This window comes from Lutjanus erythropterus, chromosome 7 (assembly GCF_056507025.1).
Source record: "Lutjanus erythropterus isolate fLutEry1 chromosome 7, fLutEry1.hap2, whole genome shotgun sequence".
Lineage (NCBI taxonomy): Eukaryota > Metazoa > Chordata > Actinopteri > Lutjaniformes > Lutjanidae > Lutjanus > Lutjanus erythropterus.
Genome location: NC_139323.1, coordinates 1,332,929 through 1,350,383, shown reverse-complemented (window position 1 = coordinate 1,350,383; position 17,455 = coordinate 1,332,929). Strand labels below are relative to the sequence as shown.

General features: G+C 37.9%; 1 protein-coding gene across 1 annotated transcript in view; it reads left to right on the top strand.

Moving 5' to 3' along the window:
• The window catches only part of naaladl2 (N-acetylated alpha-linked acidic dipeptidase like 2), a 753,458-nt gene that overhangs the window by 620,392 nt on the left and 115,611 nt on the right, over window positions 1-17,455 (top strand). Inside the window, exon 14 of the mRNA XM_084722364.1 lies at window positions 10,884-10,973. Within this exon, the coding sequence (XP_084578490.1) occupies window positions 10,884-10,973 (90 nt within the window). The remainder of the gene's footprint in view (window positions 1-10,883; window positions 10,974-17,455) is intronic.

Genomic DNA, 17,455 nt, shown 5'->3' with positions numbered 1-17,455 from the left:
TGCCACCATTATCACTGTAAACTGCATAAATGCAGTGTGCGAATGTAAAGTTTGTTCGACTTGGCAACAGTAACTAAGGAGGGCGGGGCTTAGTGATGGGCTAGTTCTCAGCTCCAATTTTCTTCAGCTAGTGATAACACATTCTATATTTGAAATATATTGCACCTGTTCTTAAGAATTGAGCCAAATAATGTCCTACCATAAAATAAATGTTTAATATCAACACTCAAATACCATTTCTTTGGTGAAAATGTATTCTACAAAGATATTTATATATGAAATCTATGTAAATTATGAAATGTTTTTTTTTTTTTTTTTTTTTTTTTTAACTTCCTCTGTGTTAGAAAACAACCTTGTCTCAGACAAGAATTCACAACCTCCAAAAAAAAAATGTGTTTTATAGCCTTCAAAATCAAAAACATAGGTGTAAAATGTGCTATTATAATCATCTTTGTTTAAAAATTGTTTTTTTTTCCCGAAAATGTTGGCCCTTTAAAGTTGTGTCCCACATTTCTGTCAGATTTTGATAAAAACTTGATTAAATCAGGCATAAAAAGGGTCAGCTATATCCTGAGGACCCCTGTCTCACTTCCTGGTTTAAAAAAGGTAGGAATACTGCTTAAGCACTGGTAAACTTTTTATTTTTAGACAAATTCATGAAATAATATTTCTATCAGATGTGTCTCAGACATAACATGTCGACTCTGTAGTCCTTCTAAATCAAAGATAAATAAGAATTATGGTTTTAAAAAGTCTATTTTGATTAACATTAAGAGAACTCTGAAACACTTTAAAAAATACAGTTGGCTGCTCACTATGACTATGCCATGAAATGAAAAAATGGAACATTTTGTTAACGCCATAAGATGTCAGATTTTCCATCTGACAGAGTTGACATCTATGTTTCATAAAAAATTCACTAGGAGGTTGGCTTGTTACAAGACTTAATAGCCTACATTTCCCAGCATAATTGAAGAGTAAAAATCAATCCCCCTCAAAATATGGTTTTATTCCAGTTCTCAAGAATAAGTGAGAGATATGTACAGTTCTACGGTAACTCAGAGGATCACCTGTTTCCAAGTTTTGTCTGAGGAGAGACTTTGACAACCACTGCACTAACTGATCTCATGCATTTGTAGCAACACACATTTATTTTTCTACCTTCACCAATGATCTTTTTTATATTCCAAATAGAAACTGAAAAATGTGAAATATCAAATATTAATTTTGTTACGACAATCAATAAGTCAACAATCACCTTGTACTGAAAAATTCAACCCAGTATTCCTATGATTTATGATCATATTGGTTCAAAAATTCAAAAAGCGGCACACATATCCAAAGGGGATGAGCACTGGGTGCAGGCTAGATGCAAAAGTGTAAAATTGAGTCCACGCACCAGAAGTTGTTCTTTGTAGCATTTTTAATCGTATCACCACGTGTGATGTTTTTTGAGAGTAGAAACATTATGAGAAGAGTGTGAGAGAGTGTGAAGTGCACCACCACTGGGCTTCTGGTGTCATGGTTGTGAATATTGGATCTGTGTTCTGAAATTCTTGTTTTCATGGTCTGGTCATTTTACCAACAAAGGATACAATATCTCACAAAATTAATTCCCCCCTCACATTTCTGCAAATATTTAATTATATTTTTTCATGGGACAACAGTGAAGAAATGACACTTTGATACAATGTAAAATAGTCAGTGTACAGCTTGTATAACAATGTAAATTTACTGTCCCCTCAAAATAACTCAACACACAGCCATTAATGTCTAAACCGCTGGCAACAAGGAGAAAATGTCCAAATTGGGCCCAAAGTGTCAATATTTTGTGTGGCCACCATTATTTTCCAGCACTGCCTTAACCCTCTTGGGCATGGAGTTCACCAGAGCTTCACAGGTTGCCACTGGAATCCTCTTCCACTCCTCCATGATGACATCACGGGGCTGGTGGATGTTAGAGACCTTGCGCTCCTCCACCTTCCGTTTGAAGATGCCCCACAGATGCTCAATAGGGTTTAGGTCTAGAGACATGCTTACCAGTCCATCACCTTTACCCTCAGCTTCTTTAGCAAGGCAGTGGTTGTCTTGGAGGTGTGTTTGGGGTCGTTATCATGTTGGAATACTACCTTGTGGCCCAGTTTCCAAAGGGAGGGGATCATGCTCTGCTTCAGTATGTCACAGTACATGTTGACATTCATGATTCCCTCAACGAACTGTAGCTCCCCAGTGCTGGCAGCACTCATGCAGCCCCAGACCATGACACTCCCACCACCATGCTTGACTGTAGGCAAGACACACTTGTCTTTGTACTCCTCACCTGGTTGCCGCCACCAGGGGCACCGCCAGGGGTGGGGGAGTTAGGATGATTCTAAGGGCCCGGGCCTGACAGGGGGCCCTATGAGGGCTATCAATATTATTTTAATAGTATTATCTATCGTAGGTTTTTGAAATGAAATATTTCATTTCATCTGTTAAAATCAGCAAATTATATATGGTTGTGATTTGCTATTAAAAACAAAATCCTTGAATTATGTATGATTATCATTTCACCCCTCTCTCTTTTTACGGAATGGTATGGTCTGATTCTGGCAGAGGGGCACGTGAAATGTGCATGCTCCGTAGATGCCAGTAAATGCGCAGCGCTGGCTACTCAGTTGAAATGCGATCAGGTGCGTAGGCAACATATTAGTGTCAAACTCAAGGCCAGCAGGCCACATCTGGCCCACGATTCAATTATATACGGCCAGCGAGATAATTTCATGTGTCTATTATGAATGGCCCGTCGGTAAATAGCACTCCCACCACTCATACTACAAGTCCCACAATGCACTGCGACAGCTGCCGCGCAACTCGAGAAATAAATCAGCTTGCAGTCGCGTAGACGCGAGCTTCTGTCAAACAACAATGTAAACAGGTTTGTCTATTTAGGCAACTGACTCAGTGCAAAGAAACACAAGTATATGAGGAGGGAGATGAGCTGCAGCTCCACCTGAAACCAGGTAAAAATAAAATTAACACTGACCCACAGCAGAGAGAGAGAGAGAATATGGACAGATGTGTCATTATTGTAAGTCATGATGAAGAGTCCAGACTCTGTCTCTCCTCTTCATCTCCTCAGTGTGTGTCAGTGTGCAGTTTAACCTTTTCCTAAAATACAGCTGGTTCTGTGGTGTTAAATTTTAAATCTGAAGCTTGCAGTTCGCCATAGAAGCTACAGTTGACTTTTCTATTGAAGTTCTCAGTGTGTTTTGGCCTTAATGTTAAATTGAGCAGGTCAATATGCTCATCTGTACCTGATGGACTGATGGGTTTGTAATATTATTATATGAGCATATTTTTATGCCAGATTCAGTGCCATTGAGGGTTTGCATGATTAAAGTGTGCGATATCTTGTGTGCAGACAAAAAGCAAACATTTTCAAATGTAACCCCCACCTGGATATGTGAGCTGAAATATTCTGAGCTGAAATATTCTCGTTTTCCTTTGTTATTGTTGAAAAAAAAAATTAAATCTTATTTAATTTATTGAGGAACAATATCTAACAATATTTGGTCACAAAAGAAAACCAATATGTGGGGGTGAGGGGGCGGGGCCCTAAATTGTAATCTTTCAGGGGGCCTCCTGGCCGCCACACACCCTTGACACCATCGGAACCAAATAAGTTTATCTTGGTCTCATCAGACCACAGGACATGGTTAGAGTAATCCATGTCTTTAGTCTGCTTGTCTTAAGCAAACTGTTTGCAGGCTTTCATGTGCATCATCTTTAGAAGAGGCTTCCTTCTGGGACGACAGCCATGCAGACCAATATGATGCAGTGTGTGGCGTATGGTCTGAGCACTGACAGGCTGACCCCCCACCCCTTCAATCCTCTGCAGCAATGCTGGCAGCACTCACACGTCTATTTTCCAAAGACAACCTCTGGATATGACGCTGAGCATGTGCACTCATCTTCTTCGGTCAACCATGGCGAGGCCTGTTCTGCGTGGAACCGGTCCTGTTAAACTGCTGTATGGTCTTGGCCACCATGCTGCAGCTCAGTTTCAGGGTGTTGGCAATCTTCTTATAGCCTAGACCAGGGGTATTCAACTAAAATTCAAAGAGGTCCAGTTAGAGAAAATTTCCTAAAGCAAAGGAATATCATAATGTCTAACTTGTGTTATGATTAAGAGTGATATATACTGAAGTAGTGTAGTAGTTGTATCAACATCTACATCAGGGGTGTCAAACTCGTTTTGGTTCAGGGGCTACATACACCCCCATTTGATCTCAAGTGGGTCGAACCAGTAAAATTAAAGCATAATCTATTGATTATTCTGCCGATTAATCGAGTAATCAGATAAGAAATATTGCGTGTTCTGCATTTTTTTCTATTACATTACTTTTGCTTTATTTAAGAACAATGGTAATATACAAAACAGAAGATAAGACAGGTCTATTAAATGAAAAACTATAAATTACTAAAGTAAAAATACTCAGTAAAGTAACTTTACTTTTACTGTAAATTTACTTTTACTGTTTTTACTTTCTATTTTTTTTTTTTTTTCAAGTACAAAGGTAAAAGTAAAGGTAGTAATGTCTGCAGAAACCACAAACAGAAGAGTGAACTAACTCTTTTAACTGAAACAGTCACCAGTTTTGTTAACATGTTAAAATCACAACATTTTTCTTCTGGAGCAGGACAGACGCTCCCAGACCACCAGAGGACAGGGGACTGGTTTACCAACATGCCACCTTTTTCTCCTCTTATGAGTTTGCAGGTCTGTATTTAGTCATCAAAAAATAACGATAAGAATACCATTAAAGTACAACAACAGCAATAAAAATGTTGATTTTTCAAAAAAGGAAATAATAACATGCAAGATTTTTAAATTAAAAACACTAATACCACAATGTAAAAATACCTAAGTAAAGAATGTGAGTATTTTTTCCATCACAGCAGGTCAGTGATCAGTGTTTCAGTGACTCTCTGTGGATCAGTGAATAGTGTTTTATTTATGGCAGCCCGCCACATTAAAAACATCGACACCACGACATGATTTTCTGTTTTTGGAGCTGCGCACCTTTTTCGGTCGTATCTAGAAGGTAACTCTTTATTTGCACAACTTTCACGAGATTTGTGTCCATTATTTCTACTAAAATAATCAAACTCTTGCGATCTTTTGCAGGTCTAGGGTTCCCTTCTAGACACGACCCTCTCTGTCTCTCTATCAAACTACAGACAGCAGACTGTCTGTAAACAGCACGATGTTTAACTCTGCAGTGTTTCACACAAAGACTTTATTTGTGTGGACACCCAGGTTTGGTTTGTCACCAATTTTGGCATTTTTATTTTTAATCAGTCCCAGAGGACGATGTATCAGTGATTGATTAGTGATCAGTCTGCCCTCCTCTCCTCCCTCACCTGTTCACTCTGCTGTGAGAAGGTCTGAAAGTTTCTCACAGAGAAACACAGACTCTCCTGTTTTACGTATAGGCCTCCTTATACAGTTGTTTAATTTTATAAGTGCATCTGGTTGGTGTCGATGTCATTAACCATCATGCCAGTTTCTGTTGTAATAAACTTTGTCATTAACAACAGTCTCCTCCACACGCAGCTTCTCTGCAGTTGGTCTGTGCGTTTCCTGTTCAGCTAAACCAGCGCCGGAAAGACTAGAAAATTTGCGCCAGTTAAAATAGAAGCATGCCGTCAAAATTTAAAATCTATTAAGGATTTATTGGTTATAGGTCCGGGTCCGTATAAGACGGCATGTGGGTCCAGACTCGGACCGCGGTCCGCCTGTTAGGGACCCCTGGCCTAGGCCATCTTTATGTAGAGCAACAATTCTTTTTTTCAGATCCTCAGAGAGTTCTTTGCCATGAGGTGCCATGTTGAACTTCCAGTGAGCAGTATGAGAGAGTGTGAGAGCGATAACACCAAATTTAACATACCTGCTCCCCATTCACACCTGAGACCTTGTAACACTAACGAGTCACATGACACTGGGGAGGGAAAATGGCTAATGGGGCCCAATTTGGACATTTTCACCTAGGGGTGTACTCACTTTTGTTGCCAGCGGTTTAGATATTAATGTTCTGTGAGTTATTTTGAGGGGAACAGTAAATTTACACTGTTATACAAGCTGTACACTGACTACTTTACATTGTATCAAAGTGTCATTTCTTCAGTGTTGTGCCATGAAAAAATATAATTAAATATTTGCAGAAATGTGAGGGGTGTACTCACTTTTGTGAGATACTGTAAGTCATATGGGCACTTAAGCGTGATATTCAAGGTGATGCTCCAGGCACTGCAGGTCTTTTACCAGCTTTATTTTTATTTTTAGTCTACTATTGTGCTTGATGTGATTGTAAATGTTTTTGTGTTACTGTTGTACTATTTTTGTATTATTTTTTCACTTAATCCCTATTATGCATATCCATGATGTGTGATCACATGATTCTTCAGGCAACCACCACAGGATGTGTATATACAGAGGTGTGTCTCCTGTTGTTATTCATGTCTGATGAAGGGTTTGGGCTGAAACGTGGTGATTCAATTAAAAACGCTATAAGGAGCAACTTCTGTTAAGCAAACTTAATTTTATACTTATGATCATATGGGATCACTCAGCATTTTTTTCAAATTTGTACAAATGACCACTTTGTCTTAAGGATGAATATAACTGAACAGAACTTTTTTTGTGGTCAGGGGTCACTGTGACCTCAGGCCCATCCTATTCTTGTGAATGCAATATCTCTGGATTGCTTGGAGGGAATTTCATTACAGCTGGTACAAACATCCACTTGGACTCAAGGACAAAATGATCAGAATTTGATTGTCAGAGGTTGTTTGACTTCACAAAATATGTTTTTAGTTACCACTCAAGATTTTTTTTATGCTAATTATGACAAAATTTCCTATAAATGACTAGTGGAGTTGGACACTTCCTATCTTAAATGTCAAAAGTCAACTTGACATCATAAGGTTCTGCAAAAATACTTGAAGTTCTCTGTCAATTATTCACTGAGATCATGTCAACACTGTGATATTTTATATCCATATTCATTTTGCCAAAAAAAAAAAATCTGTACAGACATAAAAACTGTTATATGCCTCTGACATACAGGAAGCAATATTTTTAAAATGTTGGAATTTAAACCGAAACCACTGTCAGTGAACATATCTGAAGGTTTTACAGAAACATTCAATATCAGACATTGTTGTCTGCTGACAGTGTAGGCAACATGGATGCAAAGACTCATTGGACATATGTCCAAGAGACCATCACTCACTCACATCCATCATGTTGGCCTGTTAACAATGTATTCAAAAGTTATTGTCATGAGCCTGTCCAGTCTTGCAGTTTTTAGCTTTTGAGAGAGACTTATAACTCCCGCAGTTCTTGAACAAATACCATATCAAGGTTACACTGAGGGGGTGCTCCCATAGCTCAGTTGGTAGAGCATTCACCCCATGTACTGAGGCTGTTAATCCTAATAAGACAAGATTTGGAGTGTTGGACCTCACTTCTTGTTTCCTGGTTAGGATACATAGCCCTGATAAAAATGAATGTGTTGCCTAGGTTGCTTTATCTCATTCAAATGAATCCTATATAGTTTTTGAATAGGGTTCTAAAAGACTTGAATGGTTGGCTCAGCTCTTTCATATGGAGTAAACGTAGACCTAGACTAAAGATGGTGGTACTGCAGCTGCCAGGGTCTGTGGGTGGTTTAGCTTTGCCAAATATCAAAGTATATCAACTGTGTGCTCACTTGAGATTTATATCTGAATGAGTAAAGAATGAAACACCCTCTATCTGGCTGAATGTTGAAACATCATTATCTACATGTAGATTACAGGATTTATTACTTTGTTTTTTGATCTTTTGCCTTTACTGCAATAATGGCAGCTGAAGAGATGACAGGAAGGGGGTAGAGAGAGGGGATGACATGCAGCAAGTAGGCCACAGGCAGGAGTCAAACTGGCAGCTGCTGCAGAGGACAAACAGCCTCAGTACATGGGGCACACACTCTACCAACTGAGCTATAGGGACGCCTCAATTTATTACTTTTTAAACAATTTTAAGAACATAAGAAACAATTATGCTAATCAAATAACAATCAATACTTAAAAGGCATGGTGATCAGCCCACTGTCTGGAGCAGGGGTGAGCAATTACTTTTCACTGGGGCCACATGAAATATTGATCAAGCTGACATGGGTCAGACAAAAACGATATGAGGTCATAATAATGGCCAGATCGCTAAATGGCCAAATCTTCTACTGTCGGTCACCCTTTCTGAATTGCCATATTGAATTGTGGACTAATATTTTGTTTCCAATGTCCAAAACTTGATGATGCATGCTGTATGCAGGTTGTAGCAATTGAAGCAGAGAAAGTAGAGGAAGAAGAACATGTACAGCATTGAGTGAATAAAGTTACAATTTTATATGAAAGATACAGTTCATTATCTTTACCAATGAACACAACACTGACCCCTTTCAAAATAAAGGTCTGATACTGGTTAAATGGTAAGGAAAATGCTATTGACTGTCTTTGCTAGATTTATATTTTTTGGTGTTTCCATGATGGCCTTGCGGCTCACGTGAACCTTTTCAGGGGGCCACATCTGCCCTCTGAGCCACATTTTGCCCAGGTCTGGTCTGGAGGGGAGAGTCAAATTAACTTCCACACTTACCCCAAAAACTAACAATCCTGAATTTTTGCTTGGGACATTTGATCCTGGTTTCCCACAATGGGATGACAAAAATTCATAAAAATTGTGAGACTTAATTTCAAATAATAGTTTAATATCATTTGAGTAATTGAGAAAGGAATACCAGCTCACAAAACAAGATTTTTATTGTTTCCTACAAATAAGACATTATATCATCAAGAAAGCCAACCTTATAGATCATCCTGAGGAGATCAAGGATGTGTGGAAGAAGGAATTGTCAGTGACTATTGATGAAGAGACATGGCAGGCTATATGGAGTCAAGCCAAAAAGATATCCATCTGTACGCGGACAACAGAAATCCAGTTAGAAATTATACACAGAATGCATATATCCCCTATTGGCAGGCATTCTTTCGACCCCTCACTCTCTCTTCTGTGTCTCAGATATAAAACTGAAATAGGTACCTTGACCCACTGCCTATGGACTTGTTATAAATGACAAATGTATTGGTCTGAAATATTATGTAAAATGGAAAAAATATTTGATAAATATTTAGAATTGGATCCACTGTCTTTGATTTTAGCTCTCCAAAATATGACTACTGCAGCCAGCAAAAGGGTATATATATTCTTACATTTGCTGCTAGAAAAAAAAATAAATTATTACAGTTGATTAGTGATGAGGGCCCTTCTGTTAATAGTTGGTGTAAAGCGATATTTGAGTCGGTCCCTTTGGAATATCTTACATGTATTTTACAGGACAAAGTAGATCAGTTCTACAAAGTCTGGCAGCCTGTTCTGAATTATGTTGAACCTGATTTCTCCTCCATTATCTTATGAAAAGTCTCCTGAACATGAACTTTTAGATTCAGTGATAATCCTGCAACATGGAGTGTTTCATGGCATAGTTGTAGTGAGGAGCCATTTTAAGTCCAAATACACATTTTCAAACTATAATTCTTCTTTAGCTTTGATTTAAAGGGTCTACAGAGTTGACATCATATGGTTGAGACACATCTGATAGCAATATTATTGAATGAGTTTGTCGAAATTCATCAGTGCTTGAGCAGTATTTCCACCTTTTTTAAACCAGAAAGTGAGGCAGGAGTTAAAAACATATTTTTGTAAAAATGAGTTAAATCTGGGACACACTTTTAAAGGGACAACATTTTCGTTTAAAAATCCATTTTAAAACAAAGATGATTATAACACAACATTTTCATACCTGTGTTATCAGTAGATATTATACTTTTAATACCTTTTAATACCTTTTAAAATTGTTTGAAGTTAGAAAAACTTGTCTGGGACAAGGCTGTTTTCTGGCACAGAGCAGGTTTAGAAATTAATTAAATGAAAGCAAACCAAACCATTTCATACTTTAAATATATTTCACCTTTATAAATACATAAAGAATAAATCTTTGCCAAAAAATGTAATTAGAGTTTTTGTATTTAAGTTTTTTTTTTTTTGGTTGTTTGTTTTTTTTTTTGTTTTTTTTTTGTAGAACATAATTTGCCTCAAGAATGGGTGAAACACAATATTATTGGATGGAGAATATTGCTGTGAAGTGTGTTTGAAACTACAAAGATCCACTGGAGTTGTCAGATATTTCTTGATTTCCAGGCTACATGAGTAGAAATAGAGTGTTTGAACCTTTGATATTGTTATTTCTGCTGCTTAATTTGACTCCATGAAAAAAACACAATACTACAAAGGCAGCGGTGCCACTTTGAAGTCACAATGAGAGCTGCTTTGTTTGGAGACATTACAGAGGATGCTGAGGTGACAATGAGGGAGTTTTTGGGTATGTGCAGGCACAGTTACATGACTTTGTGTCAGTATCTGGGACTCTGCGTGTGTGTGTGTGTGTGCGCGTGTGCATGTACAGCATAAATGTGTGTATTTGACAGTGGAACAAAACGTCCTGGCAGCTCGGTGGCCTTGAGAGCATTTACTGTTGTTTCTTGTCAAAAGCTTGACAGGTCACTGCTCTCTTAGAATAGAATAGAACAAACTAGAATAGAAAGGATAAGAAAAGAAAAGAGACAAAGTGAGAAAAGGAGTAAGCTTTTGTTTCATTCTGACTTGGACTTGTGCTCCCATAAAAGAAAAAAAAGTTTGAATGAGATAATGGTAGGACTTAAAAAGACAGGAAACTGAGAAAAATACTGTTGTGGTGTAATACTTGACAATTTTCTTCTTCCCCTCTCTTTTACCTCAGGCCAGCAGTTTCCTGTCAGAGGCTCAGTTTTCTGCTGAATTACCAGAGACTCTGGATCCGCTTTTCAAGTTCCATGAGACCATTGCTAAGGTAGGAGCAGCACCATATCTCTGTGTTAGAGAGGCTGTCACAGCCTGTGTCACACAAATGATTTAACACAGTTACAGTATTAACAGTTGTAAAATACCTTTATATATGTATCAATATGCTGCTATTGCATGTAGTAAACAGTAATGATTGCATATATTGACAGCAGTATATTTCTGTAGGATAATAACCATCAGTGATCTGATTCAAATTTTAGATTCATCTGGAATTATTCAAAGAGGGAAAGAGTTAATAGTATTTTATAGGATTTTAAATCTGTTATTTTAACATTATAATAACACATTTCCACCTTGAACCATCACACAAAATAATCACAGCCTATGGCAAAAGGCAAAATGAGTATAAAAATAAAACCAAATAACAGTTGTAAATATTGCTGTTTGTAATAAGTAAGAGTACTTTGTTTCAACATTTGAGAGCTTTAACACAAACATTCAGTGAGTTATAGGAGTGCAGACAAAAAATGTTACAACTATACCTGGTCTCCCCTACTTTATTTTTAATTGAGTCTAATTTATAAATTTTTTGTATTTTAATTTTATGAAATTGCAAATTGAGACCACTTGTGAAGTTTTACTGACAGAGACAATGATAGTTGCTAAGCAACCAAGATGCTTCCCCAACTGTGCAAAACACACAAAAAAAAAAATATATATATATATTTCCAGTTAAATACAGACACTTTTAGGAAAAGTGAGGTACCAGCAGCATTGTATTTTTTAAATTTAACAAATTCTACGTTGCCAACTTCCTGCCTCACTCTCTGATGTGTCTGAAGTATCCCATGTTTTCACAGAAGTTACAGCAACTAGCAGCTAGAATTAAACATACTGTTACTTTGAATGAATTACAGCTTTTTGACCATTGTTGGAAAATATTTGGGATAATGTAAGTACACAACTCAGCAAAACCTAGTGCTTTGAGACATTTTAATGCAGAAATGTCACATATTATAGCTCTAAGGAGCCATGAGTTTCATCTCCCCTGCCTCATATCAGCCAAAACCCCACTAACATTTCCATGTCCATGTAGCAGCAACTCCAGGAAGGTTTGTGATAGCATTATCAATTACACTGTCCACTTCTTAGGCTGAGGAACGTGAAGTACACTCACTTTTATGTTGAGACCTCTGCACAGGCATAAGCACTGGGCATCTTTACTCTCACTTTCCTCCAGCAGTGTGAATGAAGAAAACCACAGAGATGTTGAGCCATTTTCCAGTCAGAACTATACATTTTTCTACTGCACAGTTCTCCAAAACATGCTAAGAGTGTGTTTAAAAAAAAAAAAAAAAAGTCAAAAGCAGCAATGGAAAGACAGACACTAAATATGGATCATCAGTGTCTCCTTTTGGTATTTCTTTCTCAGATTGTACCTTTTTAAAATAACCCTCACTGTGAGGAGGAGCTTGCGCTACTTTAAATGCCACCAGCTCACCACAGCTATTTCTAGGATAGCTGTCACAGTGTACAAATTACATAAAATCCAGTGATATTTTCCGGCTCTAAATAAACAAACTACATCCGTTATGTCCTTACACTGGCACCTCATACATGTGAAATTACACTTACCATTGTGGCAGGAGAACTGCACTGCCAAAACTCACACGCTGTTAGCAACCTACTATTGTTCATTTTCAACCACTCTACGCCCTCTGTAGATAAACAAACCAAGGGAACTGGTTGGGGGACAGATGCAGTTAAATTTGGGTGAGCAGGATGTGTAGGAGAGAAGACGACAAGTTTGCACAAAAGAAGCTTTTCTTCTGGTGAACACGTTGCCATCTGTGTATTCAGATTCCTGTAGCATTGTGTTTGTAGTGTATGCTTGTTTTAATGTCCACATGATCCAGAGTGTGACGTTAAATGTAGATAAGTGCATAGGAGTGCGGCAGTGAATGCACCAAAGCATCTGTTCCGTCTGGGTCTAAGCTGGGCTGTATTTCAGTGTGAAAATATGTGAGGACTAACAAACAGAGGTGGGACCAAGTCATTGGTTTGAACATCACAAGTAAGTCTCAAGTCCTGAAACAAGTCCCAAGTCCTAGACTTTGAGTTTGGAGTCATACTGCACTATTAATACCATTTGAAAAGCTACTTAAAGTGATTTTATAACTGGCTATGGAACATAAGTTAACAAACCAATGTGTGAGAAGATCAGCTGTTTCTACATCATTAATCTTAAAGGGATAGTTCACCCAAAATGAAAAATCATTTATAATATTATTATCTTCTCACTCTCATGTTAATTAATGGTCGGGTTTAGTTTTTTAGTCCACAAAACACTGATGGAGTTTGACAGGAAAACAATGTCGCACAATCTCCCAAACAATGGGAAGTGAATGGTGACCAGTTTTCAAAAGTAAAAAACAACCAAAAAAAAACATAAAATGCGTCCATACTGCTCATCTGGTGTAATCCAACCGTCACACCACACACACTCAGGTCAGACAGATCTACAGTGAAAATTCAGGCTAAAAACATGGTGTAAATTCCACATCAATTTTGCATGTTGGGGATGTTTTGGGTTTTTTTTTTACATTTGAAAACTGGTCACCATTCACTTCCATTGTTTTGGAGATTCTGCAACATTCTTTTCAACCTAAACCCGACCTTCAGTCAGCATGAGGGTGAGTAGAGGGTGAACTATCTCATTAATGTCTGCCACTGGGTCAGATTCTCATTAAAATCAGATGAAACAAGCCTGTGTTTACAAGTTAGAGTAAGTGGTACTTTAGCTGGTTAAAAAGAAGCAGGAGGAGATTTTTGTTTAGATAATTTTATTTTTGATGTTATTTGTTGTGGCTATTACAAGGGGGAAACTACTGCTTTTGTCCACAGGGGCCTTCAAAATAACCACTTTTACCTTGTCCTCTTGTGACTTTTTGATTGAGTCTTGATATAATCCTCCTAAATTCATTAAGTATTATCTAAAATATTCAAAATATTAAAATGTTTCCTTCTTTTCATATATTAAATGTCACACAGTATCTTCAGTGTCTCAAGGGGGATCATTAATAAAAGTAACTTTCTCCAAAGTCAGGGCTGCATTAAGTTGGTGTCTGAACAACCTTTTGTTAATTATTTGGTGTATTGAGATTTTATTATTTCATGCATCTTGTCAAGTTTGCCTGCTGCACCACCAAGATTGCATTTTGGTAGTTGAATATGGATTATATCTGCAAACAGGCACAAATATGGCTGTAGTAGTTGTGCTACAAACGCTCTACTTTCCATGATTCAAATTTAGTGTGTGTATGAAGACAAAATGGGTTTGAATGGTCTGCGTGTGTGTACTCATGGTATCAGCAGTGTAAGGTGTTGTGTCCAGTGTGCAGGCGACCTTCACGTCCATCCCATCCTTTCTGGATGGTGATTGCTTGGCTAAAAGGCTGCTGGTTGGCAGCTCATTTTTCTTTTGTGATGTTCTTATTTTTCATTCGATGCCTCTTTCATTTTAGCAGTGACCTCTAAACAAGGCCAGACATGAAAGGACAGGTCATTCTTGTGACTCTACAAGCACATGTACAGTGTTTCCTGTGCTTTCAAAGCTGACATGCAGCATGTGGCATGCTGAATATCATCCCCATCTAAATGAACATCCCTGGGCATGGGTTTAAGGGGCTTCTGGGTGCTCAGTATCGCTACTGGTATTTTTGGACTGAGGCTGCCGATAGATGTCCAAATTAACTGACAAACTACACAGTTAGTAACTGCTGTTAGAATGATACATCTGATGCTTCTATCAGCAGGATGGCATCATTTGTTACATATCACTGCTTGGAAGAAATCTACAACACCAAGTCCAAAATTGTTGGAACACTGTGTAAAACATTAATAAAAACAGACAACTTGTGTTTCATTGATTATAGTACAAAGACAAGATATTTAATGTTAAAACTGATAAACTTTGTTGTTTTTTGTAAATGTACACTCATTCTGAATGTGATGTCTGTTTCAAAAAAGTTGAAACGTGCACCAAAAGACTGGAAAAGTTATGGAATGATCCAAAAACACTCCTCGGGTGAGTCTGAGTCTGCCTGAGGCTCAATCATGTATGGCTAAATCTCACTAATGTTTCCTGTAACAGTAATGTTAGGGTGAGGTGCAAAGTCACATTCAGAATTTCTCAGTGAGGGAGAAAGAGTAGGTGTGCTTCTCCTTGCACTGCAACCCAACTGATAGCTTGTGGGATTTGATCAGGTCAGAGTAATTACCTGGGGAGGCACCAGTGATGAGGGGAATATACATATACATATACATATGAGTCATGCTTAGGTCTAGTGTGACTCGCCACAATGTCTGTTATCAGACCCTGATAATGACATGCCAAGACATGTCTTTTGATAAATGTGTCTGTTGCCATCCACAGACAGTGCCATTATAGAAATAATCCATCAATCAGCCCAGGGATGTGCAGAATGTTTGTATGAACTGTATAAAATGCCTCTCACATCTCCACAATGTGTCTGCCCGTTTGGTAACACAGTCAATAATATTAGTCCAGGGCGTCTCTACACTAGAGACAGACAGTATGTTCCATGTGGACCAGTACCTGAACCATGGATAGAAGTATGTCAATTCCAGAAAAAAGTTTGGATGTTATGTAAAACATAAATAAACATAGAATGTAATCATTTGTGAATAGTTTTCAATTGGTATTTAATTCAGTACAGTTCAACAACAGGGTATTTAGTGCCTTCAGAGAATCCACAGAATCTTCAGAGATCTTCAGAGAATCCAGAGAAATCTCTGCTCATAGGGGACAAGGTTGAAAATCAACTGTGAATGTCTGTGACCTTTGACCTCTCAGGCAGCACTGCATTAAAAACTGCATTAAAAACCCACATCATTGTATAAAGGATACTACATGAGCTCAGGAACACTTTGGAAAACTGTTGTCAGTAAACACAGTTTGTCTCTGCATCTACAAATGCAAGTTAAGACTCTACCATGCAAAGAGAAAGACATATATCAACAACATCCAGAAACACTGCAGACTTCTCTGGACCTGAGCTCATCTGAAATGGACTGACGCAAAGTGGAACTGTGGAAGTGTACTGTGGTCTGACGAGTCCACATTTCACATTGTTTTCACAAATCATGGACATCGTGTCCTCTGGGCTAAATAGGAAAAGGACTGTCCAGATTGTTACCAGTGCTAAAAGACAGCACCTGTGATGGTGTGAAAAAAATCCAGCATTTATGTTAGTGCCCATGGCATCATGGGTAACTGTCACTGACTGTTTGAACAGTCTTCATAGTAAAAGAGTTCAGGTACTAAACTGACCTGCCTGCAGTCCAGACCTGTCTCCATCTGACAATGTGTGGTGCATTAAGAAGTACAAAGTACAAAGATGGAGACCCTGGACTGTTGAGTTCCTGAAGTCATATATCAAGGAAGAATAAGAAAGAAATTCACTTTTCAGACTTCAACAATTAGTGTCCTCAGTTCCCAAACGCTGAAAAGACAAGCTGACATATCACAGTGGTAAACAATGCTCCTGTCCCAACTTTTTGGTAACATGTTGCAGGCATCAAACTCAGAATGAGTGAATATTTACAAAAACCTTAGCAAAAAAACTTAATCAGTTTAAACATTATATATTTCTTGTCTATGTATTGTATTTAATTGAATATAGGTTGAAAGGAAACACATTTATAATACACAATTTTAAACTTTTTTTGTTTGTTTTTGTTTTTTTTTTCTAATGAAATATTGGATGGGCAAGAAATAAAATGTTTGAGCTCATAATTCCTATTTTATTTTCTCTTCACTGGTGCCCAGTAAAATTAAAAATTGATTTTAAAAATAGAGATTCATTTAGTAGTTCCCAAGGCTTTGAAGTACCAGATTCACTCTGTCAAGAACTGAGGTGTGATTTCAGATCTGGATCTTGACTACCACAACTTTTTTTTTACATATCTATTTTTATCAAATAAATCTAAGGTTAGATGCCTCCTGTCACAGTCAGATAGTATAAGTGTTAAACAAACTGCAAATTATTCAGGATCCTGCAACCAGAGTGTTAAACAAAACCCACAGAGTATGAGTATGAACACATCACTCCTATTTTATCTTCTCTTCCTTGACTCCCTGTAAAACAAAAAGGTTGATTATAAAGGTGCTGGAGCACCTGCCCCTTTGACCCTTGATGCCCAAAGTGCCCTTTTGTCTACAGTTCGGCACGTGTGTGATCCGCAGACCACATGTGAGCATCATAGTTGTACTGTCACTGTTACTTTTGTATAAGTTATAATACCCGAAATCTCAATGCAGAGCTGCAGTGAACAGACAGGACAGATGCCGCTGTGTGCAGCGCATCTCTGTGAAGAGCGACATCACATCACCTTGAGTGAAATCCAGACCGTAACTTTTTTCACTGATTTAACTCTGCTATCACCAAAGAAACAGATCATAAAACTGTGATGTTTGTTGAAACTTTGGTGATATCAGCTGTCTTA